Here is a 25,118-nt window from a genome sequence, read left to right on the forward strand (position 1 = left end):
CTTATACATTGTTTTTTAAGCAAATTGAAGATTTAAAAAGTTACGTGGTGAACTATTGGTTTTTGGTTTTTACCACATTCCGCACTTAGACACATTATACCTAAGCGATGTACTTTGTTTGAAAAGTATTTTATTTTAGCAAACTGTACATTATTTGTTTCGTAGATTGCAAGTACAACGGATTGTTCAGTCATTATCACTGCATAAGAGCCGGTTGTGCGTTTGCTTTCCAATACAAACATCAGATGTCAACTCACGTGAGAAAACATCTGCGCAGAATGTTGGGGAGGAGTTACAACGGAATGGGTGAGATACAGAAATAAACAATTGCACAGAAACATACAAAACAACATGTTTAATCGGAAACAGCACGTGTTTAATCGGAACATGAAAAAAGTTTCTACGTATACACACACAAAACTTGCACCAAAATGTCACACACACACACACTTACAAAAACATACAAATATACAGTAAGAAACAACAGAAGAAACAGTTTGCATGTGTGCTCGCAATATATAATTCATTGCTCTGAAGAAGCTTTACAGTTCTGGTGGGCAAACCGTCAGCAAAAATACAAGTTCTCGAACAACAACTAATATTTTGTTTAGCATTACACCAGTTGAACGACAAATTCGATAATCATACGAAACGCTAGTTCGGTATTTTCCAGAAAGAAACAATTCTGTAAAACATCTTGCACAAACAAACACAAAACATTATCGTCAAAGTCCGGCAAGTAAGACACGAAAAGAGTTTTAAGATTTCTATTATTATTGCAGATATGACGTCAGACACGACTGACATCGACCACAGCAACGTCGATTCCGGCGACGACTCTCTACCGCTGATAGTGGACGAAGCGGACGAGATCGAGCAGCGTCCAGGCGTTGCCATGGATACGAGCCAGGTACTGACAAAACAAATAGAAAATCTTTGCCTGAAAATTATCACGAAAAATTCAACAACACAAAACGGCGTCTGATATGCTTGACACTAATACAAAAGTTCCATCACAAAATCTTGTTAAAAGTTGAAAATATTACTTCAACAAATTTTTTTTCTTTACAGGCGACTGCATCATCAGTGACGCCATCGTCGTTTCTACAGAAACCGTCGAATTTCATGCATGAGTTGAGCCGACCTCAGCTAGCGATGTTGGAGCAAATATCGAAAGGTTCGGGGTCGAAATATTTCACTTATTTCGCTTCGACCGAGACGAGCTCGCTCACCACAAACCTTTCAATTACAGGGAGGCAATCTTTGGCGCCAACTAGCGGAGATATGGGTTCCCCCCGACCTGTGACGAGTCTTCACTCTACGTCACTTCCTGCCCAACTTGAAAGCAACGATCTTTCGTCGGATGAGGGGGTGCTGGATTTACGAGCAAATTATCCCGACACCGATTCAAACAGCAACGAATCCAACTCGAGTGAGTTTTGAGCGATAAGTTTTCTATGAATAACATGAATTCTATGAATTTATTTCTATGTTTTCTATGAATAACATGTTGTAACGATTAAACTAAGAAGCTAAGAATCCCGTTTCCCGTCGTAATTCATAAAAGCATTTTTATCCCTGATAACACGCAATTATCGTTTTATCGCCATTGCATTAATGGTGACAGAAGCGATTGTTGAAACGTCCATAATATATTGTATTCATTACTAAGTATTACTTCGTACATCGAATATTTTGTACAATAGCAACATAACATATTTTACACACACACGTTCTCTGGCAGTTTTGTTTTGACCAAGCTACTTTTTAGGTCCGTGTATATTGTAGCCAGCACTTTGAGCTGTTTTAAAAAATATTTTGAACGCCCCAGACGAACCGTTGGTACCAAGCAATTGAAGTATTGCGGTGAACCTTGCTCTAATCCGACGTTTTAAGTGCCGTTTTCGCATTTAATCTTAGTATTTCAAGTTTAAATATATGACAGAATTATTGTTGAAACGTTTTGTTCCATTCCAACACATTCTCTTGTGTTTTTCTGATCTAAACAAAACTGTTTGAATGGAATTTTAGAATTCTCGAACGACATGCCGTCGACAAACGGTGATTCCCCTGAGAAGATACAGGAAGAGGAGGGGAGTTCGTTTCATTTTTCTGACCCGGAAGTTGTCAACAGGTGAGGAGAAGTTTCTCACTGACTTGTTTCGCAACCTGAACTTTTTTCTGCCGGTTTCGTTTTGATGCAAAACAGTTTAAATGTCAGGAGTTTAAAGCGAGCAAAAAAGTTTCCCAAAATTTTCACAAAAACACGAAACCCAGAGAAATAGTTGATATTCTCATTGGAATATTTTGTTGACAAAATAGCAAAAGAAAACGTTTAGTAAAAACTTGATGACACAAAACGTATTTCTTATTGAAAAGTCAAGCGATTTTTGTTTTTCGGTTTATTTATTCAAAAACTAGGCTTTCCCGAAATGTAAAAAAAATCTTGTTAAATGTTACGTCACTATTTGCGATCATTGCGTCATAGTAGTATGACGTAACAGTTGAAATTCTCAAATAAAGTGAAATAATTTTTGTTGAGCAGATTCGTTCCGAAACCGAACGACGAGAATCAATCGATGTTCGCCAAATTCCGAATCAATAATGACGTCATAGAAGGATTTCGAAGGTTCGAGTCTTCGGAGAACTGTGGCGACACCCAGTGTCCGCATGTGTTTAAAGTACGTCATATTTCATTCATAGAAATCGTTGTCATGTAAATAAGTATTTATTCAACATAAAAAATGTGGGTAGTGAGGGTAAAACCCTTTTCACAGAATTCAAATATAATTGAGAATATATCCTCCTTTCTGGTGATAAAAGCATGCTATAATCCCTTGCAGGTTTCGCATTATCACTGCACGAGGGACGGATGCATGTACAGATTCACAGGTCGCACTCACATGTTCAAACATCAGCAGCATCATGAACGTGTGGCCGGGTTGGTGAGGGACGACTTCAAGCGGTTCAAGACAACACAGGATTGTGAAGTAGATGGTTGCCAGTATAGAAGCACCAGCACACATTTCCACTGTCTCAGATGTCAGTTTAAGTGAGTTCATTCCGCAGTCGATATTTTGCTACCAACGAGCCTTTAGATTTGCAAGAGGCTGGGGGGAATTCTAATTTATGGTCGTGTTTTGCTGCACAAAGCTCGTTAGGAAACCCGCTTTAAGCTTGCAAAGTCGTGCATGTAACAAGCGCTATGGTTGACTACACGAAGCTCGTTAAGAAACCCGCTTTAAGCTTGCAAGGTCCTTGTAACAAGCGCTATGGTGGACTTAAATCGTCTTTATTAGAATTTTTTCGTTGCTTGGAAACAAACTTTGTATTGTGACGTGACAGGTGTACAGACAGTGCGAAAGTTGGAACACATCGACGTCAACACGTTAAAGCTGATACACTTGAACAATCCGGTTTCGAGAGATTCAGAGGGAAGGAGGATTGTATGCGGGACACGTGCAAATACAGGTAACAATCACAGATTGTGATGTCATAAACCAGAGGAAATTCTGTATGAAAGCATCAAGCTAATAAATGATAAGTAACAGCAAACGGTGAAAACTTTTTCAACCTACAAGGTTTCATGCAAAAGTAGTTTTCTGGCAGAAGAGCATGTTTCTAAAATACCACAACATGGTCCTATCGGGTCGGTTTTAATCCCAGCTTTAAGTGTGGTCGATTGTATCAGTTAGCAGTCGATTACGTCACAGCAGTATGTCGTAACAACTTGAAACTGTGAAATAATAATTGAAATTCCGACAGACACAGAAATACTTCCCACTTTCACTGTCTCCAACCGGGCTGTACTTATTCGGTGGTCGGTCTGTCCGGCATAGAACAACACGCCAACAAACATAAGAGAGGAATTCTACTCGCTCAAGTCTGCACAAAAGCCGGGTACGTCATTGCCATGTTACGTCATATTGCTATGGAAACAAGCACGGTTAGAGAAAAATATCGCAACTTTTGATGTTTTTTTCGCAGACAAGACATTGAATACAGCAACATGTCGCAAGCCCGAATTCCACTGAATCATGCTGACTCAGCATTTAGCGCCCCCACCTCAAGCGGTGCCTACCCACAATTCAACGCAGAGTCGTACGCTCGAGTGAGCACTCACAGCAGCCCCGTTCCGGATGAACGAGCATCGCCACAGTTCAATGCTTCTGCCGTTGTGACGCAGCAGTTTAATCCTAGTCTCATGCAAGGAAACGCAGCCTCTAGTGTGGCGATGGACCTCTCTGATTCGCTCAATCTGTCTGCCAATCAAAATCACCAGGGCGGGGTTACAAGCGTGATGACCGGTTACCATGCAGGCATTGGACTTTCCTAGCTTTCCTAGTTTTTATTTTTCCCGTAGATTAAATCGTTTTTCTCCCGTGAAAGATTTTTGCGCTTGTTATAGTTTGGTGGTTAGAGTTTTATCGTTGTTGGATCGAGTTTCTTTTCACTTTATAGCGACTTGCCTCCCGCTTCTTGTGGCGAATTCTTTTATCCAAGGCATCTTGCCCCAAACTTTGCGTATTTTGTCGCAAAGCGCTTGTTTATGCAAAAGCCCGCAGCTTTTAGCTTTTATGCAGCATGCTTTTGACCGCGAGTAACCTCGACGGCGGTGAACTCTTCTGTACGGGGTCAACGACCTTCTGTAACCTTTTATCAGCTCGTTTTTAGCATCAAATAAACAGCAGCCTGTTTTTTTGCGCAACATCCTTTTATGAAGTCATAGTGTTCGATTGAAAGCCATAATCTGTACATTGTTGTGTCAAACACAATGCTCTGTGTGATGTTACAACGGCATCCTGCCTACCGTGCTCATTTTTTGTTTATTTATTTAATTACTTCGTACTTTTGTAGTGTGCAGCATGTAACTGTGTTCGTCACGTACTTCTGTTTTTTTACTGGGGACCTGTTTTTGGCGGGAACCTCTGTGATTGGTCGAATTTTTAACCAATCGAGATCACGATACAGTCGCTCAGGTGCGCAGCATAGTGTCCATACTGTGAACAATAAAACCGTTCGAACACCTGCTAATGACCTTTATGACGTCAGCAAACGAATAAACGCCGATTGTGAACACGAAGTGAAATTTCCTTGTATTTATTATGATCACTATTTTTTTGCATGTATTTTTTGTTTGTGATTCTTTTCAACCAAAAACTTTTGAGTTCTTGTCGATATATGACGTCATCGATCAGGTACGTGTTTATGACGTCATGTGTGTGACGTCATGGACCGTGTTCCATCTTCAAAGATATAAATCCTTTTTTATCCGACTCGAGTGCTTCATCAACCCCTGCGTGCTACGTAATACATTAATGACGTACTCGCATTATGACGTCTGGCTGTGACGTAACAAACTGTGTAGTGTGACGTTTTATCGCGTGTGTGCCCATAGTAATAATATATCAATATTTAGCGGCTGTACTTTTTGGATTGTTGTCGTTGTTTTCACTTTGGTTGGTGCCTCTTAGTAGAGGGAGTTGACTCGATCGTTGTGTGTCTAGCGAACAAATTCTGGATTTGTGCATTTTCTCTATGCATATGTACATAAACAACATATTGGTCACTCCGGCAATAAAATGCATGCGTGATTGGGAATTGGTTTGAGTAAAGTGATTTACGGGTTCAACCACCGTTGTAGGTAACCGCCTGTCTTATAAAACATACCTAATACATTGTAAGCATCATTCAAATAACCGAAAACTTGACTCGATAATTGTGGTTGTGGTCAATCGCATAAATTGCTAGTTGCACTTAAATAAATGCAGCGATACAAGCCTACATTTAAAATATCAGATCAACGTTATATTTTTACGATTTTGATTGAACGTGATTTAAAGGTGAGGTAGGAGGCAAAACCTGTGAAAATTAAACATTTCAGCAACAAGCCACTTTAAATCGGGTAACTAAAAACATTGTTAGGCTTCAAACAGGAAAAAAGCATAAGCCTATACTATATTCAAATACTGTTTTCTTTTAAGCGGTATGTAGAAATCTGAGTCAAAAATCCAATAAATTAGGCCTGAAGTAAACCTGCTTAACGTATGATAAAAACCACGTGGCGTGACAGAGTTAAGCAGCAAGTCGGTTTAAACCTTATCAGCTTAAATGTCAGCTAATGAATTTGAAGTGATATCAAAATGAAAAACGTCAGCAACAGAAAAACTGAAAAACAAAGTCACAGGTTGGATTTTGAAGCAATTAAAATTGTTGGATGGAAATAAAAAAAGCATATAATAGAGTAACGAACTTTCACAGCAGGTTTGATTTTTAAAATATTTATGTTCTACCAAGAAACAGAAAGCGGAAACTGATTTGCTGTAAACTATCAAAAATACATTATCAGCTTTTGTCATTTTTTCTTCTATATTCCAGCATGGCGCGTTTTATTACAGAAAGAATGCTCACAAATTACGTAACAACACGACACGTGCCTATTTGAACGAACGTTGCTCCAGGAAAATCAATTGAAGTTTTTCTCTGCATTTTTGACGAGACTTGCTGATTACTTGTATCAGCTCTGTGATTGGTCGGTTTTCGGGCGCGGGAGTGACGTTTGAGAAGGAAGCGCTATGATTGGTCGAAAAAAAAGAAAAAAAATGAGACAACTTGTTCGATCTTGTTCAATGGTGAAGAAAGCTGTGTCGGTGGAGCGACTCACCAATTGAGAATAAACAGGTAATTTGCGAGTTGTAAATCAACTAGCCTGGTATTTGTGCAGAATAAACTCGGGTGCACACTTGTTGACTTCTGTGCATATACCAGAATAACATTTACCAGAATATGTTTGACTTATTTATCAAATACACGATATTGCTGCTGCATCGTATGTTTCAGGTCGTCGGATGGTTTCAATCGCTTCGGAGAAACATCTACCACAGCGAAGAAGAAATACTTTATGAAACTTCCTAAAATAGGCGAGTAAATAAATGATTAAAGTTTATGTACTTATCTATACTTTTGGCGTTAAATGGTAATAGTTTGTATGTCCAAGTGTTGGCAGTATAAAGTGCACTTATTCTGTCTTCGCATGTTGACACAGTTAAATATTTCATAAACTATAGTTTACATGTTGCCTTGAATTCCAAATACTGCTTCTGCTTTGTTTTGCAGGGATTGGATTTCCGACGGAAGCGTAAAAAAGATGGGGGGAACTTTCGGCTTCAAGTTAAGTTGATTGTTTTAACGCTTATATAATGCTAGGTTACCTAAATTAATATTTGCTGCATACACTGACGACTCATAATAGTTTGCAGAAAGTTAGTAAGAGTTTTAGGCAGAAGTCAAATATGCTATACATCAAAATTTAAAACAATTTACAGTTTCAATGCTGGTACATCCATGTTTATATTTACTCAAATGGTTTTGGTTTCAGATCATGGCGTGACTAAGGTTTAAAGACTTCTAAATCTGAACTTGACAGAAATGGCACTGAAGCTTTAATGTAAGTAAACTATAAATAGAGAACACGAGCGTTGTGAAGTTAAACATAGATTATAATTTAAACTATCATTTATACCGTTGCTTCAACGGATAGCAAGCCCGGTGTGTTGCATGGCATGATGTTTGTGCATGTTACATTGTTTTGCATGTCACGTGTGTTTGTGAGCTGCTATTCAGTTATCAGCTCCGGTAGAATCGATTTTTCCTTTTTACATAAGTTTAACAGAATGCGATTGAGATATTAGATTTCTATTATATTAGTTTTAGGTTTTTTTTATCAAACCAGAATGCTGTTGTTAGTTTTGTTGCAGACGTTCGAAGCAGCAGCCAAACATCGGAAACAACTGCGGTGACAAAGGTTGTGGAGAAACGCTGATCGGATCAACGTAATTGAAGCACAACATTCCAAATGTAAGTGTTTATCTTACCTAGTTATGTTACTTTTGAAGGTCGCTGGTCGCGTCAATTAAATCTAATAACTATATGATTCTATTTAAATAAGACGGAAATGCTCATGCCTTCCAAATAGGCGAATGAATAAAACTTGCTACAAAAGTTATGTTATATTTTGTTTATATGCAACTGGCCGCGCACTTACCATTTATATACTTGTTTTTTTAGTCACTTCGATAACATCAGGAGAAACAACTGGAAAACATTGGTGGGTCTTCGCGTGGATAGGATCCTTCAACTGGATAGGAATGACGCAACCAGCGATCGATGACGTCATCGTGCAGTTTCGGTTTAACCTTCGCATAGTCATGATCCTTTCGCATGTAGATGACCGTGATGACGAAACCTGCGATCGATGACGTCATCGTGTACTTTGTATTTGTCCACTAATAAACAATCTTTCATACACGTTATATTTGGTACACTTCAAATACACATCAGCATAGTTTATCAGTTTGCGTGTGTAATATTTTGTACCAACGGTTTTATTCTGCTTTAATTTTTAATGACAGAACAATTCCTTGTCCTTACTAACATAGTGTTTTCCATCACTGTTTTTTCACCCCTTTAAATCTTCCACAAATCCATTTTTAGTCCTGTTCCTTGCATTGTTGCGAAACAAATTTTCCTGATAACATATGTTATAGCTACATCTAATACACAGAATGATTTTTTTAATAAATAATTTCCCATAATTTTCACGATATTTCGTTCTACGTCGCTTTCGTATTTCCCTTGCTCACAACATTTTATTATTGTTAGAAATTTCCACCCTTTTGGTCTTTGAAAAGTTTCAATTTTGTCCCACGAATCTTAAAATAAATAACATATCTCCGTTCCCCACTAAACTTCTAAATCGTCCATTTAACGTCTGTCCTTTAGTTTGTCGTAGTAGTACATTTTTTGCCTAACCATGTGTGTGAAACTTGTTCTTTGTTTACTTCAATAATACTAAATAACACGTTTTATTTCGGTTCGGTGTGTTGTTTTTTTAGGTAAACCACCAATCAGCGCAACGTCGCAAAACACAAGAGAATTAGTTTACAAAAAGGTTGACCTTGGGTTACGAGGATTCGAAGGCTTCGCGAGATTCGATCCCATGACTCATTGCTTTCTACCATTTGCTGCAAACCACTACACTAGCAAGCTGCTTGTTGTTTATTGAATGATTCTTTTACATAACTCTAGAACCGCAGTAAAAAACGCTCTGGTACAACAACATATAAGGACCACTTAAAGCTGGGATGGTCGTCACCAGCCGTGGCGTAGAGGTTAGTTCCTTGCTTCTCAATCCTCTCACCACTGTTCGAACCCCGGTAAAGATAAACTCTGCCCCGGTAACCGATAACACACTTTGGGTTCGAACGTTGCCCCTCTGATAGAACTCTGTGGTGATCCTCCTTCATTGAGGTCTCTCCCCGTTGTTGCAATCTCATCCCCCGCTTCCCAGACTCTAAGCCGTCAGCGAGCTAAAGTTTTTCCCCTTCTCTATGTGTGTCACTCCACTCTCAAACCTTAAGACCGTACACCGATTTAAATGAGATCACAATGAAAAGGTAATTTTGCACTTTTTTGGAAAACCGCCCAATATAATACAACAAAAAAAGTGGGGAATGTTGTAGAATAGTATTTTTAGACACTTTTGGGGGGGCTTGGGAGGTGGAGGGCCCTTCGGGCCCTGCTTGCGCCGAAGGCGCAAGCCCTTTGTACGGGGAGGGGTACGATTCGAACCATTGGATTCGAACCGGCGTTTTTTCTATTTACCCACTACACCGCGCAAGCGCCCTTCGGTCTAAGGGCTAAACTGACTTATCACTTGTTCTTTTCGTCGATTCTTATATCATCAAACAAAATATTTATGCGTTTGAACGATCAGCGTGAGGTTCGTTAGCTTATGGGGGGCATGGAAGCCAGTCAGGGAGATTGGGGGCAGTCATGGAAAAGGGTTAGGGCCATGGGGTGGCTTAGAGAGTGATGAGATCAGAGCGGGGAGAGAACTCAATCAAGGAGGGTCACCAGTGAGTTTTATCAGAGGGGCAACGTTCGAACCCGAAGTGTGTTATCGGTTACCGGGGCAGAGTTTATCTTTACCGGGGTTCGAACAGTGGTGAGAGGATTGAGAAGCAAGGAACTAACCTCTACACCACGGCTGGTGACGAGAAACCCAGCTTTAAGTGGTCCTTATATGTTTTCGGTTCTAGGCTTCAGCCAAAAACTAAGCAGCGCTGTAGCTTTTGGAATTCGAACCCAAATCTCCAGCATATGAGGACAGGATCTTCACCGCTACACCACGAGAGGTGACGGCAAACCCACCCAAAAATGATACATTTGTGAGTTAGACGATTCCTTTCCGAAAAAAATAACAAATTTTGGGAGAGGGTTAGAACTACAAACCATAAGTTCTATGGACCAAGCAGCTTACCATTAGACCACAATGGACACGAAATCGCACGGCGGGTTTCCTTAATGATATCGATTTCTTTTCTTACCTATTATTATCTTAATTTTTAGACACACAGACCATACATGTAGACGATTTTTTAGTGGTTGGGCAAGCAGCTCGTTAGTACAGTGGTTATGCAGGCACGTAGTTAGGTTGAGAGTAAGGCAGACAGGCAGGCAGTAAATCTCCAATTCACTGGTTCGAACCTCTGAAAGGTCGAAAGGCTGGATAGAAGTTCACAGAAAGTCTCACAGAAGGACTGCCTGTCCGCTTGCAGAGGAACTGACTCAACTGACGTAGGAAGGCCAGAAAAACTCGATTTTTACGAACAACTTCAATTGTAAAGTTGTTGTTTTTTTGACCAAGTGTGCAACCACAACACTGTGGACATATGTGAGGGACCATAGCAACGTTACTTAATGTTGTAGTTGGATCGGAGTACGACAATTCTGGTTCTAATCACACCGGAAGTCTCAAAATCTGCTGATAGGAAGTTGTGTAAAGTCCAAATCTTTTTGCTCTTACGTTCTAATTTCACAGATTTTTGTTTGTTTGTTGACCTCCCGTTACGACTGACTTGGGATCTACACTGAAGCCTATCCAACAATACGGAAATATGGGGTCTAACAAGAATAAATATGGTATAACGGCGTCAAGCCAATGGAGGATAAAAATGACATAAAAAACGGCAACCTAAAATAGCGTATATTATAGCATAGAATGTAGAAGCATAACTTGAAAACATACTACAATGAAAGATGTTAAGTACAAACAAAGACCAAAACCAATAAAATTACAAAAAAGACACCATTATCAGTCTTATATGTAACCTAACATAGAATATAGTATAGAATAACGAAACACACCTGGAATAAACACAGTGCTATATGTGCACACAAATTAACGGCAAAACAACGTTTTAAGTAAACAAATAAAATAACAATCAAGTATGAGTAACACGCACACAAAAATAAGCAACATTTAAATAAACGTTCAACAGTGTCTGTACGCATGCCAAAAATTTGGTTATAATTCAGAACTATTAACAAAATAATATAAGTAAGCATTGTCAAAATTGACGATGAACAAGAACTAAATTACAGAAATATTTTAGAACGTTAGAATTTACAAGAAACGACAAAACGCAAAAATATAATTACGATACAAATGTAGCTTTAACTTACTCAATACACAAAGTTGGTTTTTATTTAAGCGAACACAGAAATGTGAAAACAAAACACAAGTTCGAAGTTCTTTCTTCGGGAACAGAGCGTCGAGAATGTGGTTGAAGATCGTCCGCTGATTGTATGGTTGTTGTTCCAAGTCTTAATATGATAGGAGTGCTTCAACTTGTGGCCAACATCGTCCATAGAATGAACTCTAATCTTCACTCGACATCGGAGCTCCTAAAACAGAAACATACAAGAGACAAAACAATGCAATTCCATACTTTCATATAGATCGCTTAACATATTCGCAAAATATAATATACTAAAAGCTAGACAGTGTGCACCCTGTTGGCTATAAGCAATCTAATTGAAAAAAGTAAATTGTTCGACTATAATTTGCTGCATACAAACGCCTTAACTTCATCAAGTGTTAAAATTTTTAAATGCGCTTACTTATTAATATGAATGATTTAACCGATGCTGACAACTGAATAGCCGCTCCAACACACAAGCGACATGCAAAACAATAAATGTAACATGCACAAGCATCATGCAAAACAACAACAGGCTTGCTATTCGTTGCAGCAACGGCTAAAGAGTCACAACTATTATTAATCCCCTCTAATTCATTGGTTGATTTGTAAACATTTTATTATAGAAACTCCCGAACCGGCACTTATGCAGCAAAACGTCTATCTAAAAGAATATAATTCATGTAGATTTGCCTCAACACGTACCTGTATATAGTTCCCATTCATCCAATGGTCAGTTCAAGCGCAAATCCGACTCCATTACGCAATGCCTTCACGACATACAGGAGATCTGCAGCAAAAACACAAATATTAATATCTGACGAATTTTAGTGCATACAAAATAAAGTTATAAAATTAATCACTTCTAACTCTACTCCTGCCTCACAGCTCTTTAGCTTACTCTGTGTTACGTTGTATCTGTAGATTTAACATTATTCTGGTTACTTAACTTATTAAGTATTTCCGATGTATGTAGTTCCCATTCATCTAGCGATCAGTCCAATGCCGATATTATTCCCCAGTGTCTTAACCGCAAACGGGAGATCTGCAATAACCAATGTAAATATTAAAGTTCGATTGCTGTTGGTTTTAGAAATGAAAATAAAATAATATCAGTGCATATTTGACGCTCCGTTTGTTAACGCTTCTAATCTTTACTCCTGCCTCACAACTAGTAAGCTAAACTCAAAACAAACGACTGTTACAAACCAGGGAACGCCAAATAAGCAACATCACATTTAACTTTCTGGTTAGGCAACTTAACTTAATTAGGCCTTTCCGATCTTTCCATCTTCTTCGATCACTGCGCCTCCAGTAATTGTCTGCAAAACAAAATATAAGCAGTACCAGGAATTTGACATAACGTAATATTAATTACAAAAAGCTTAACTATATATCAACATGTGAAGACAGGATAAGTGCACTTTTATACTATTTCCCCATGTTGGCCCCTACATCTAATATTAAGTGATACAATTTAATAGATAACATACAAAAATACATTTACTCGCCTGTTTTCGGAAGTGTGTGTTGTGTGCCAACGAAGCACTCTTCCGTAAGAACGATGTTTCAGCGTCCAGCCAATCAATTCCCGAAGCCATCCGACGACCTGAAGCAAAGTGACCCAGCAGCAGTGTATAGTGTATTTAAAAGTGAATTAAACATAAACGCATAACTTATTATTACAGGTATCAGTGCAAAGTAAACAAGTGTGCACCCGAGTTTACTTCTACAAAGACACCAAACAAGTTGATTTACAACTCGCAAATTACCTGTTTATTCTCAATTGGTGAGTCGTCCCATCGACACATCTACCTTCACCAAGTTGTTCACAAGGAATGACAGATCGAAGGCGCAAGGACAAAGTCGCCTCACTTTTTTTCTTTTTCTTTCAACCAATTAGAACGTTTGCTTCTCAAACGTCATATGGGCGCTCTTCAACCGTCCAATGACAGGCTTTATTGCATCAATCAGTGAATTCCACTTCGGGCTGGTTGATTGATTGCGGGAGGCAAAAATCTTGGAATGATTGGCGACTGAACTGTTGTGACGTGGCTTGACTTGATTGGTTCTTGTGACACAATTGCTTGCTGGTAGAATCCGAAGTTCGTTAGGATTTGTAACCAAACAGCACAAATAGGTTTAGCAATCCGTTTAATTGTCCCGTCATCGTAAAAATGTAATGCAATTTCATTAAAGGAAAAGTTTTACTTTACTTGGTGTGTTGTTGCGTAGACGAAATAAGTATTAAAAACGTTGTTATGTTTCGTTTTCCTTTACCAACGACATTAAATTTTGTGCCACTGGGGCCACTAAACATACAACCAGCTTCAAACATTCTGGCAATTAACATATTTAGAAGCAGTCTGTACATGTATATAGCTGCCTACTTCATATAAATCCAAAGCAAATGTTTAGCCCAGTAGCTCCCAAACTTTTTCGGCAAATTTCTCCCTTAGCAGTTTAAACATTTTCATTTCTCCCTAATATACTACGTAGTAGATGCTAAACAATACAAAGATCATTAAACATTGTTTTTTTTATCAACTTTACAGGTTATATTTCCAGAACTGAAGCGTCTATTTACAAAGCACATGTAAAATTTAAAGTCAATTTTCCCCTCAAGTTTTAAAATCCATCTCTTGGGAGGAATTCCTTCTTAAAAACAAGATGACAAGAGACGTCTGTGCTTAAATATAGCTGCTAATTTCTTTTCATTTGCCCTCTGGACATAGAACTCAAAGATACAAAAGCAAAATGTTTAATATTAAAAATGCAAGTAAGAAAATGAAACTATTTACCACACTTTACAGACAGTAACATGAAAAACAAACTCGAATGAGGTGCAAAGAAAAACATACCCACACATTCCCATGGTTTATTACTGTAACGTCGGGAATTTGCGCGCCTGGTACCGCGCTGGCGTCACACTAGATGAAGTCCAATTTCTGGAAACGCGTGAATTTTATTTGACACGTCAACACGTTCAACAAGATCACGTTCAATACGACACGGTAATCACGTCACGTTCACGGTAGACACGTTCAAGGTAATCACGTCACGTTCACGGTTTTCTGCCAAGAGCACATTCACTCAAAAATGGGAAACAGAAATTAATTTTATGCCGGCAGAAAAAAGCTTCCAAAGTTTTGGACCAGGGTATCAGTTAAGACATATATTTCATCGCCAGAAAGCATTCTATGCAAATAAAACGTAAAAATCAAATGTACGGCAAGTTGGGCAACTTTAAATACAAATCAAGCTTACCTTGCAAAGGCAACATTATTCCTTTTTCATCTGAGTTATAAAGTTAGCATTACCATCTATTAATGACAAACAAATTATATTTTGTCACTTTCATCACTTTAACGTCTGCAAATTCAAGTCAGCAACTAACGAACTGCACGCATGTAACATGTAAATGACTTAAAGTAACATTTCAATGGTGTAGGTTTACTTCTTGTTATGGGTAAAAAATGAAAACTCGTGGTTTTGCTTTAGCATACTATTTTGTTTAAACCTTGTGACAATCGCCAAGAATACGGGTCCAAGACCCCTTAAACTTCAGTGGTATATCCAAATTAAGAATATACCACCCATGAATATGACATAGGCTCGTTTTTTTGAATCTTTTATCGGTTGTTTGGGGCAATACAGTTTTACATCTATTTACCACAAGGTAAAGCTTTAAGGTAAATATTGTGCAATGCACAAACGCCTCAGTATGTTTCGCAGACATATGGTGTGTTGGGCGTATAAAACCTGTTTGGTACAAAAGCGCTAGTTGTCATTGCTTTGCCTATGACACCAGCATATAAGGGGCGTATGTCCGAGTGTACCAACCCGTTTTCCTTAACGTAAAGACATTAATCGTACATAAGTATTATGCGTGGCCCTTGTAATATTGCTACTATTAATGCGGCGCGTGCTTACACGACATTTTCCTTGTTGTTTGAAGAAGTAGGACAATATTGTAATGAGACAGAATGTCTAATGATTGTTTTCGTGTGTGCAGATTCCTCACAACGCTCCGAACATCGTACAGACACACAGAAGCTTCTGGTCTTCCATCTTCGTGTCATCAACCCTCAACTTCAAATATTATACGGGATGTTAGTAAGAAATAGGGGGCTGTCGTCAGAATCGGGCGTGAATGCAAATTTTAGGCCTTTCTCTAGTTTTAACTTGGCAAGGGCTCTTCATGCGTCATTAACAGGTCCAGCGAATGGAATGCCCAAGAATAGTGGTAGATGTGCTACATTTTAGCTAGATGCGCCTAGGGTTTACATTACTTGTGGCACTTTAAACTAAGGTTAGATTAGTCAGAATGGGTCTTGGGTTTCGCACGCCACATTCCCACTAGGTATGGCTGTAGTTAGGGCGTGGTGCGTTGTTAAATGGCGTTAGATAAATGTAGGAATAGACATACGGTCCCACTCACCTCCTTGGTTCTCAAAGGGAACACTAAAATCTACAGGAGTAGGGTGACCGGTGCAGGCGTTCCTAACGGTTCGCAAGCCAGCCGGCTAACTAGTACATCATGAACACCAAATTTTGCGTTCACATACACTCCCCTCAAAACACAATTTAATCATTCTTCCGGGTGGGATTGGGATTTTGTTGTTATTCTTGTCGTGGGCAGTGCCGTCGTTGACATCTTCGCTTGTTTGTTTGCAAACGTTTTTCCACACACTACACTGCCCACCTTCTTAACACATTTTGAGCCTGCGTAAAACTAATTGTAGGAACTTGTCGATTGTTGTTTACTCGTCACCATGTGGCAAGTACCCTCTGCAATGCCTGATTAACTGTGATTCAGGAACCCTTTTTCTTGATGCCGATTTTTGTCTTCTTTTGTGGATTTAGGTTCTGCACCCAAGAAACCAACTTTGCCAACCAGTTTTTCTAGATCAGTGGTTCTGACCTGCTACTGCTGCTTAGTTGTTACGTCATAATTCTTAGTGGCATAGAGATACAACCTATAAATACAGTTTGTATAGTTAAGTTCACGAATCGTAAATCGTTTTTGCTTTCGGAATAACAACGCAAAACTGCCAAGAAAACGTCTGAAAAGATTAACCACATAAAATGAAGCAAAACATTAAATAAGATGAAAACATATATAGCCTACAAGGCGAAGTTTGTAGCCTAAAATCTAAATCATTGTAACCTTGCTAAAAAATGAAATACCCAGTTGTTTTCCATGATTTTCGAATTTTGGAAATATAGGATGGCTTTTAATTGTATTTTTCCAAGCACTAATACTACAACTATTCAGGATAATCTTGGAAATTAAATCTTTGATTTGAGATCTGATTTTAACCAATTTTTATGTTATGTTTGTTTTAAATCTTGACTGTCCGTTAGTTTTTTGATGGATTGACTTTCGTTTTTGCAATTTTGGCTGAAAATATACCAGTTGTAAAATAATTTTGTTAGGTTTCCGTCCCCTTACGACCTTCAAAGCGATATCGAAAACCTGAACTTTAAATGAATAGGTTATAGCCATTTTGTTTTCTTTAAATTTAGGTGGTTTAAATAGTTTGAAAAAAAATCCAGTTTGGGGAAAACAAAGAAACACAATAAAGTAAGAAGAAGTTTAACACTGAATGCGCATTACTAAGTGGAAAAATGCAACTGCTGATTTTAATGGCGACCCAATTTTTAACCATACGCATGAATGCTTTAATTTAAATAAAAAAATATATTTTTGGCAAATCAATTTCGCATTTTGGTTAAAAAATGTTCGGCTTTTAAAAGTTTTTCGCATTGTAGTTGAAAAATATTCGACTTTTAGTTCAAATTTATCCCACTGGGCAAAACATGACGTCCGTAAAAAGTTTGCGCATGCGCAGTGTAATACACACAGAAATCGCTTCATTTGTAAAAGAAATGATTTAAACATGCAAAAACAAAAGTATGTTAAACTTTACAAGCAACAAAAACGACTTTTAACAATAATTTAAAAATTTCACGCACGATTTCTTGTTTTTTGTATTTGTTTTTTTTTTAGTTGGAGAAAAAGGCAAGCGTCAACAACCAACTGTGCCAAAACACTTCATTATCTGAAAAACTGTTTTTGTGCGATTTAAAGCCGCACAGCTCGATGATTGTAAACCGACTCGTGTAAAAGTTTTTTTTTTTATCTTTAGTTTGTTTACTTGCAAAACATTTCATGCATGAAGCGAGTGAATCATCTAGTCCATCCATGTGTAGAATTTGGTGGAAAAAATAAACAAAAAGCAACAGAGAGAATGTTTTGGCACTTTGTCAATTATTTGTGAGATTTTTTACTCGTTGGTTGATAACATGTCAATAATTACGATAGCAGTAGATTTCAGACGCCTGAATTGCAGTTTCAGTAAATATACGAACAAAATGTGTGGGTTGTCAAAGTATGTTGTGTTTTTTTGCAGCATTTAACCAGAGATGTAGAATTAAAAATCTCAAGTATGTCATTGTTTAACGATCTTCCACCTCCTACGACATCAGGACAAGAAAAAAAACTTTGCAATAGCGGAAAAGCAACGACTTCATCAGGTATTTTCTTTGCTTATAACAAATCTTTTTTTTTTTTCAAAACAAAATTTGAAATCAAAAACTTTTTCTGGAAGTACATTGAAATCATCTAAATAATTTTGTGTGAGACATTTTCACAGAATTTATTCATTATGTTTCACAAATCTGGCTTACTGAATCAATATTAAATATTAGCTTTGAAGAGTGATTTTCTTGCTTTACTCTTTTATTATGTTTTTTTAGATTCCAACAATCTAACACACCATCATGTAAGTGCCAAGCAAGTTTGGATTAAAAGGAAATTCTGCATTGTTTTTGTGTCTTTTTTTACTTTTGTGGTTGTTTATGCGGAATGTTGTGCTCCTAAAATATTGGTTGCAACTGCATTAAATTAGATTTTCTTTTTAGGGGTAAATTATACACATGGGGAAATTTAATGTACTTAAACTAAGTAAATAAAACTAAGCAAATTCACTTCATATGCCAAATTATAAGGTTAACAAAAATTGTTGTTAATTTTACCAACTAAGTCCACTAAACCAGGGCTTCTCAAACTGTGGGTCGTGACCCAAATCGGGGTCGTGAAATATAATTTTCAGGTCGCGAAATATCATGTGTTATTATGTCATTGCCACAATAAATGGTATACATGCGTAAATTTATTGTTTAAACATCAATCTCGCGTATAGGCTATACCCATCAATCAAGTCACATAGAAATTTCGTTTCTAAAATGGATTTGCAGAGCTAGAAGTTTGAGAAGCCCTGTACTAAGGGATTAATAACAGAAAAGTTTGCAAGCTTATGCATCAGAATAAGTCATGTTATTTTTCAAACTTATATCGATATCTAAGAAACAGACAATTATGGATTCATTAAATGGAAAAAAAATGTTTCAGACTAAAATATTTCCTGACTCTTTGCCACCAAAACTTTTGCCGGGAACATCACAAGCAAGTCAAGTCCCAGGTAACATAAAAAGATTTTATAAGTAAACTTTAAATAGAAATAAATCATAGTACGCCAGGCATGAATATATTCATCATAGCTTAAACATGGTTCCCGTGGGTATGGAAAACCTGGAAAAGTTTAAAAAAGGTAGGAATTTCAAATTACCATCTACCAAAGCCTCTTTACTAGTTTTACTATGGAAATTGGTCGATTTTTTTCGAATAGGGTTATGGAAATTTGGATTTTTTTTCTTGAAAAGTTTTGGAAAAGTCATAAAATTTATAAACGAAAATTGTGCTATAAATAGAAATACTACAGCTGCAAAGGTTATGAAACAGTAATATTTTCATCATGTGGTGGTGTTAATAGTTTGTTTTGTTTTTCTCATGTTACAAAAATTGTGTAAATGTGCTACAGCAAAATATTCAAACAGTTTGTTTACAAAAAAAATACCCAAAGAGATATCAAAATATTTTCTGTTGCAATTTAATTGTTGATCCTTAAATTGTAGCAATAAATTTTGCAGGAAGGTGTCTAATTTAAAAACAGTTAATTAACTGAGTTTTGTTGCTTTAAATGTTTTGCTATTTTACAAAATATTTTGTTATATTTTAGTGTCAAGAAAGCGACCTTCCACTGATGCTGGGAAAAATGTGAAGCACGAAGCAAAACAACAAAAGTTGTCAAATGGTAAACACTCCTTTTCGACATGTTTCAATCTATTTATAGAAGAACAAATGTCATTTCATGCATCTGCACAAACCACAGCACTTGTCTGTGAAATTCTCCAAACTCAACTCTTGTAATTTCCCACCATGTTTGCAATAGTAAAGTTTTTGACTAATGTCAATGAAACACAAACCATTAAAAATTTTCCCTTACCACACAACAATCAACCTCACTTTATACGCTAACAGTAAACATATTAATGATTTACTGATAGTGATAGATAATTGTGCATTCAAAGTTGCTTTTTTGGAAAATTTCAGTAAACACTTTATTTGCTGTACAATGCTGTTTTGAATTTTGTTTATGTGTTTATTTTTCATGCAGTTTTTCTTGCAACTTTACAAAGTTACGTAGCGGAAAGAAAAGGTGAAAGAGATTATATGCAGGATGCCCACGTCTTAATGGATAACTGCACACAGCTGTTTAAACAATTATCACCAAAGATGTAAGCTTTTCTTAATGACTTTTGTGAATAAATTAAACCTACAGCAATTCCAACTTATTTGTTGGTGTTAGTTTTGACGGCCAAAATGTAATGAACAAATAATTTTTAGAAGCCGTGTTGCATATTTTGCTGTGTTTGACGGGCACGGAGGAAGCAAGGCATCAAAACATTGTGCGGAGAGATTGCATGTCCATCTATCACAGAAAATACCAAAAAGTATGTGCATTGCTATTTTGGGCATTTATACAGCACTTAATAGGACTCAATAAAAAGGGAAATTAGTTTAGGATTCATTTTTCTTGAAATGAGAACTTTTGTTGCTGAAAACAATGGTCCTAATACTTATCAAATTTGATTTTTATTATTCATCAGTTGGTTCAAGTTTGTTTTTAACATAAAGTAATACCATCATTTTTTACGGTTTTTATCTTTTGTGTGTTTCTTATCTTTTATTGCACGGTCACAGTCAGTTTAGTCTGGCTTGCAGTTGACGAATGATTAGTTTATGAAAGAACCGTTAGCTTTTTTCTAATTTTAATCCCCTTTTATTGCTCTCTATAGACATAGAAGATGATTTTAGTGAAATTAATTTGTTTTTATAACACTCTCAACTGATTTCAACCTGGAAATAAACATTTTCCAAATTGTGATAATACCATCATTAGCTACAAATTTAAAAAAACTTTTTTCTGAAGCTTGAACTTTCAAAGACATGTGTCAAGATTTATGTCAGCAAATCATCGCAATATTATCTTATCGCTAGAACAGTCAACCAAAATGTTATGAGCGATTTGGAGTAATCAGGTAGAATTATTATAAAGTGGATTTACTAAATCCTGCTGCAAATGGTGGTTTGTCTCTTGTGCTCGCTTTTCCTCTAACTTCCTGTCCTCATCGGTGCCCGGATTTTTCTCAGTAAATTCTAAACAAGCTCGTTTATTTCATGCAACAGCGACTACGAACCAACGTGGTCGCATTACCAATAAGCGCTGGCTATTTATTTCTATATGCCGTCTCTACCAAAATTCAACAATTTTTAAATGTAATGTTGCTTGGTCTATTGCATTTACCATCTTTTGATAATTCAGAAATTATTTTTAAAGTATTAGTTAGATAGGATCACTTGCTTTTGCCAAATTTAAGGGTATTTGTTTAAATCTAATGATTTTAGAGAAACATAAAAAGTTACTAATTGAATCCATCTTTTTGAAAAAATAGATAATATATACAGCCTAGAAATAACCATTTTCTGTCTTACCAACATACAGGAATGAACTTGAGTTACTTTTATTTTATTTATTAAATAATATTTCGTTTCCTAGGTGATGTAAGCAATTTTGACAAAGAAATGAAAAGACAAGTTCTTGATTCTTTCAAATCTATCGACGAGGAATTTCTAAAAGAAGCCTCAACAAAGTAGAGTAATCAATTACGTTTATGATTAAATTAATCAATAAATAAGTCCATGTATGGTGTTCCCAACTGCATGGTTGTCTTACATTAAACCAGTGGTTCTCAAACTTTTTTGTTGCGACACCTCTGAAAAAGTTTTTAGGACTTGCGACGCACCAGCAAATAAAGTTAACGAGAAAACGTATTATTAAAGTTGTGTTTATTGATACAACAAAAAAAAGCCGCGAAACAGGACTATTCTGCGACGCCCTTGGAAAATTGAAATGACGCACAGTTTGAGAACTACTGCATTAAACCATTTACTAAAATGTTATTTATTCTTTAAGAAAACCTGTTTGGAAAGATGGAACGACTGTGTGTTGTGTGCTTGTGTTGGACGACACGCTGTACATTGCCAACCTCGGCGATAGTAAGGTTGAACTGTTGTACATTTCATTTCTGTTTGTTTCGTATTCTCGTTTAGCGATATTAAAGATGGGTTTTGAATCAAGTAAAAACGTTTACGAATAAATAAAGTTACTTCATGTTTATATATTCCAAACAAATATAAATTGATCAATAAAGGCCAGTTTAGTTTTTTTTTAGAATAATTAAACAAAATAAGACAGATTTAAACAGTGGTGGGATTAAAATTTTTTGTCAGCTGGTTCTATCACAAAAGTCATATTTTTCAGCCAGTTCTGTTACAAAAATCCATTGACAGTAACCAGTATTGCTAACCGGTTCGCTGATCTCATAAAATTTCGTGAGACGAACCGGCTGAATCCCACCACTGGAATTAAACGCAATGTTTTATGTTGCAAGGCACAAAACAAAAAACACTACCTGCCTGCAAAACCTGAACCAAACCAGTTAAAACAAACTGATATAAAAGCAACGTTTGCAGGCAATCCTATGCCGATATCAAGCCGAGTCAAAAAAGCATGTTTCTATTCCACTGAGTAAAGAACACAACCCGAGTAATTATGAGGAAAGACAGAGGATACAAAAAGCCGGAGGATCAGTTCGGTAAGTTTTCCCTGAATCTAATAGCAGATAAAATTTCCGTCAGTCAAGCTGCACTAGTTGCAGGAATTTCATTATTGCTGGTCTAGTTGCAGGAATTCAATCTGCTTCCTTTTATTTAAGGACTTCCTTCTTTTAATGTGGAAAACTGGTTCTGTTAAAATGGCTTCATAAAAAATGTAATGGAAATCGCATGTGTATATTTAACAATACAGAAAGGTCCAAATTGTTTCACAGCATGACAAAGCGTATTTTTTGATTTAAACTAATATTTACTGTGTCCAACTGCAGAGGGTTTAAGTCGACTGTAAAGTAAGACCAACTTTATGGGTGGGTGTACAGTAAAACTAAACCCAAAATGCGAAGTACAAAATTATGAATGCTCTTATTTGGTTAAGTGGCAATAACAGTTGGCAACTTTTATGCATTATTGAACTCAAAAGGATTTTGTTGGATCCTAAACATTTTTATGTGTTAGTGTTGTCTAATTATGGTGATTGTTCGCCCCACAGTGACCAAGGTTGCACAACCTTGCTCTAAAGCTAGTTACAAAACCTTACTACAATCAGGTATATTAGGTTTGTGTCGCTTTTTAGAAATGCCTGGCACCAACCTGCCACTGGCATTAACATAATCATTAAATTAATCATAACATACAAAATTTCAAAGGAAGTTGCAATTGTAGACAGGATTTAATTTCATGACTGATTTATTTGATTTGTTTTTGCAGAGAAGGCCGTGTTCTAGGGATTCTCGAGGTGTCACGCTCGATCGGGGATGGCCAGTACAAAAGATGTGGGGTTATAAATGTACCAGACGTAAAGCGATGCCAACTTTGCTCAAACGATCGATTCATTTTGATTGCGTGCGACGGATTGTGGAAGGTTTACAATCCAGACCAAGCTATTCAGTTTGTACTGGCTGTGTTACAGGTACGAGACATTGGTGTTGACATGAACACTTCTTGTAAATATTTTGTCATTAAAATTGAACTCTTAAACCAGTGGTGGGATTCAGCCGGTTCGCACCGGTTCTATAGAACCGTTTCATGAAATTTTATGAGATCAGCGAACCGGTTAGCATTCCTGGTTACTGTCAATGAACTTTTTGTAACAGAACCGGCTGAAAAATATGACTTGTGATAGAACCGACTGACAAAAAATTTGAATCCCACCACTGCATTAAACCACTTATAATCACAGAAGTCACTTTTTAAATTAAGAGTCAATAATAAAGGAATTTGCTTTGTTGTTTGTTTTTTTACTAAAGTATGTTATCTTTTTTATTTCGTAGTAGATGTTTTTTTGCACACTGTATTTTTGTTACTGTGTTGATTTAGAAAACTTGCTATTTTATATACACACATAAGAAAACATTAACCGTAAAAGCATCCAAAGTTTGTGCACATTAATATATTTTGTCAAAATATCACTGAACAATTTGTTTTGACAGGATAACTCAGTTCAGCCACCGGAGGACAGCAACAAGACTCTGGAAAACTATCGCTTTGAAATGGCGTGCAATCGACTGGCTAGTGAAGCTGTGAGGAAAGGTAGCGCTGACAATGTCACAGTGGTTCTGGTGTCGGTTCACAAACTGTAAACTGTGTCCAACAAACAAGCGGCCAAAATTTAGCATGGTATGCATGGACATACACAGTGGTGGGATTCTGGCAGTTCGCACCGGTTCTATAGAACTGTCTCACGAAATTTATGAGATCAGCAAACCGGTTAGCATTACTGGTTACTGTCAATGGACTTTTTGTAACAGAACTTACTGAAAAACATGACTTTTGTTAAAGAACTGGCTGACAAAAAATTTGAATCAAGATGAATGGACACATGGTTTATGTGTTTCGGGGCTTTTTAAATCTTTAAAACCAGCAAACATTTTAATGCATAAACTTGCCACTTGTCAAAATATTCATCGCAAGACGTATTTCCTACAAAAACATTGAATTTGTTTTTCCCTGCTTGGAGTAATACTCCAAATCATGCTTCTACACATAATACATTATGTTGAAGTTTGCTTTTTAAAAAAGACAAAAACACCAAGGCCGTCAACAGTTAAAAGTGTGCATGCAATATTAAATATCAAGCTTAAAACTTATTTTTGATGATCAATCTTTTGTTGTTGTCATCGTTTATCCAATTTACATATCATACCTATTGCTGCTATATTGCAGCAAAATTTTTGCAGTATTTGCTTCATACAGAATTCCACCCCTGGTATTCATTGTATAAATTAGTGAGCTCATTTCTAACAGACAAATGCAACAAATGCTGATGGCACACTTTAGTAAGTGGTCAGCAACTACTCTAAAATAATAAAACCTATTTGAGCTTTACGAACCAAAGTTTTATGTAAACACCCACATTTGTTATCCACAAATATTGTTTTTATGTTTTTGCCGTTTGTTGCACAGATCCGAAAGATAAACAAATACTGCCTGCATTTTCTTGTGCTTCTGTATTGCTCATCACAAACAGGACAATGTTTAGTATTATTTCTGAA

The 25,118-nt window shown here is 36.9% G+C and overlaps 2 protein-coding genes and 2 long non-coding RNA genes across 5 annotated transcripts in view; 3 read left to right on the forward strand and 1 right to left on the reverse strand.

Annotated features, from left to right (window-relative positions):
• Positions 1 to 5,601, forward strand: part of LOC145229755 (zinc finger protein castor homolog 1-like) — an 8,126-nt gene extending 2,525 nt beyond the window's left edge. Inside the window, exons 3-12 of the mRNA XM_080095081.1 lie at positions 166 to 306; positions 783 to 910; positions 1,072 to 1,177; positions 1,253 to 1,432; positions 2,032 to 2,134; positions 2,546 to 2,681; positions 2,844 to 3,052; positions 3,346 to 3,471; positions 3,766 to 3,900; positions 3,988 to 5,601. Of these exons, the coding sequence (XP_079951207.1) occupies positions 166 to 306; positions 783 to 910; positions 1,072 to 1,177; positions 1,253 to 1,432; positions 2,032 to 2,134; positions 2,546 to 2,681; positions 2,844 to 3,052; positions 3,346 to 3,471; positions 3,766 to 3,900; positions 3,988 to 4,336 (1,613 nt within the window). The 3' untranslated portion in view covers positions 4,337 to 5,601. The remainder of the gene's footprint in view (positions 1 to 165; positions 307 to 782; positions 911 to 1,071; positions 1,178 to 1,252; positions 1,433 to 2,031; positions 2,135 to 2,545; positions 2,682 to 2,843; positions 3,053 to 3,345; positions 3,472 to 3,765; positions 3,901 to 3,987) is intronic.
• An 812-nt stretch (positions 5,602 to 6,413) lies between these two features.
• On the forward strand, positions 6,414 to 8,867 carry LOC145228788 (uncharacterized). 2 transcript variants are annotated; one of them, XR_013860302.1, is made up of 6 exons: positions 6,414 to 6,681; positions 6,841 to 6,920; positions 7,117 to 7,170; positions 7,379 to 7,447; positions 7,758 to 7,857; positions 8,068 to 8,867. It is a non-coding gene; the product is annotated as an uncharacterized LOC145228788 (long non-coding RNA). The 2 variants fall into 2 exon arrangements; XR_013860301.1 differs by having other exon boundaries at positions 6,415 to 6,681; positions 7,747 to 7,857.
• Positions 8,868 to 11,031: 2,164 nt separating this feature from the next.
• LOC145230453 (uncharacterized) lies at positions 11,032 to 12,800 on the reverse strand. The gene is made up of 3 exons (XR_013860661.1): positions 12,494 to 12,800; positions 12,249 to 12,333; positions 11,032 to 11,748 (listed from the first exon to the last, which is right to left on the reverse strand). It is a non-coding gene; the product is annotated as an uncharacterized LOC145230453 (long non-coding RNA).
• Positions 12,801 to 17,928: 5,128 nt separating this feature from the next.
• On the forward strand, positions 17,929 to 25,058 carry LOC145228046 (integrin-linked kinase-associated serine/threonine phosphatase 2C-like). The gene is made up of 11 exons (XM_080093018.1): positions 17,929 to 18,083; positions 18,306 to 18,331; positions 18,961 to 19,030; positions 19,628 to 19,702; positions 20,066 to 20,186; positions 20,296 to 20,402; positions 21,509 to 21,602; positions 21,926 to 22,013; positions 22,486 to 22,607; positions 23,335 to 23,536; positions 24,057 to 25,058. The coding sequence occupies exons 1-11, from the start codon at positions 17,996 to 17,998 to the stop codon at positions 24,204 to 24,206; spliced, it is 1,143 nt and encodes a 380-aa protein (XP_079949144.1). The 5' UTR covers positions 17,929 to 17,995; the 3' UTR covers positions 24,207 to 25,058.
• Positions 25,059 to 25,118: the final 60 nt, after the last annotated feature.

The sequence above is a fragment of the Phallusia mammillata genome, chromosome 5 (assembly GCF_965637545.1).
Source record: "Phallusia mammillata chromosome 5, kaPhaMamm4.hap1.1, whole genome shotgun sequence".
Classification (NCBI taxonomy): Eukaryota; Metazoa; Chordata; class Ascidiacea; order Phlebobranchia; family Ascidiidae; genus Phallusia; species Phallusia mammillata.

Coding starts and splice junctions, on each gene's coding strand:
- LOC145228046 (XM_080093018.1), top strand. CDS start 17,996: ATGTCATTGTTTAACGATCTTCCACCTCCTACGACATCAGGACAAGAA. Junction 21,603..21,925: donor CTAAAAGAAGCCTCAACAAA/GTAGAGTAATCA, acceptor TTATTCTTTAAG/AAAACCTGTTTGGAAAGATG. Junction 22,608..23,334: donor AAAGCCGGAGGATCAGTTCG/GTAAGTTTTCCC, acceptor TTGTTTTTGCAG/AGAAGGCCGTGTTCTAGGGA.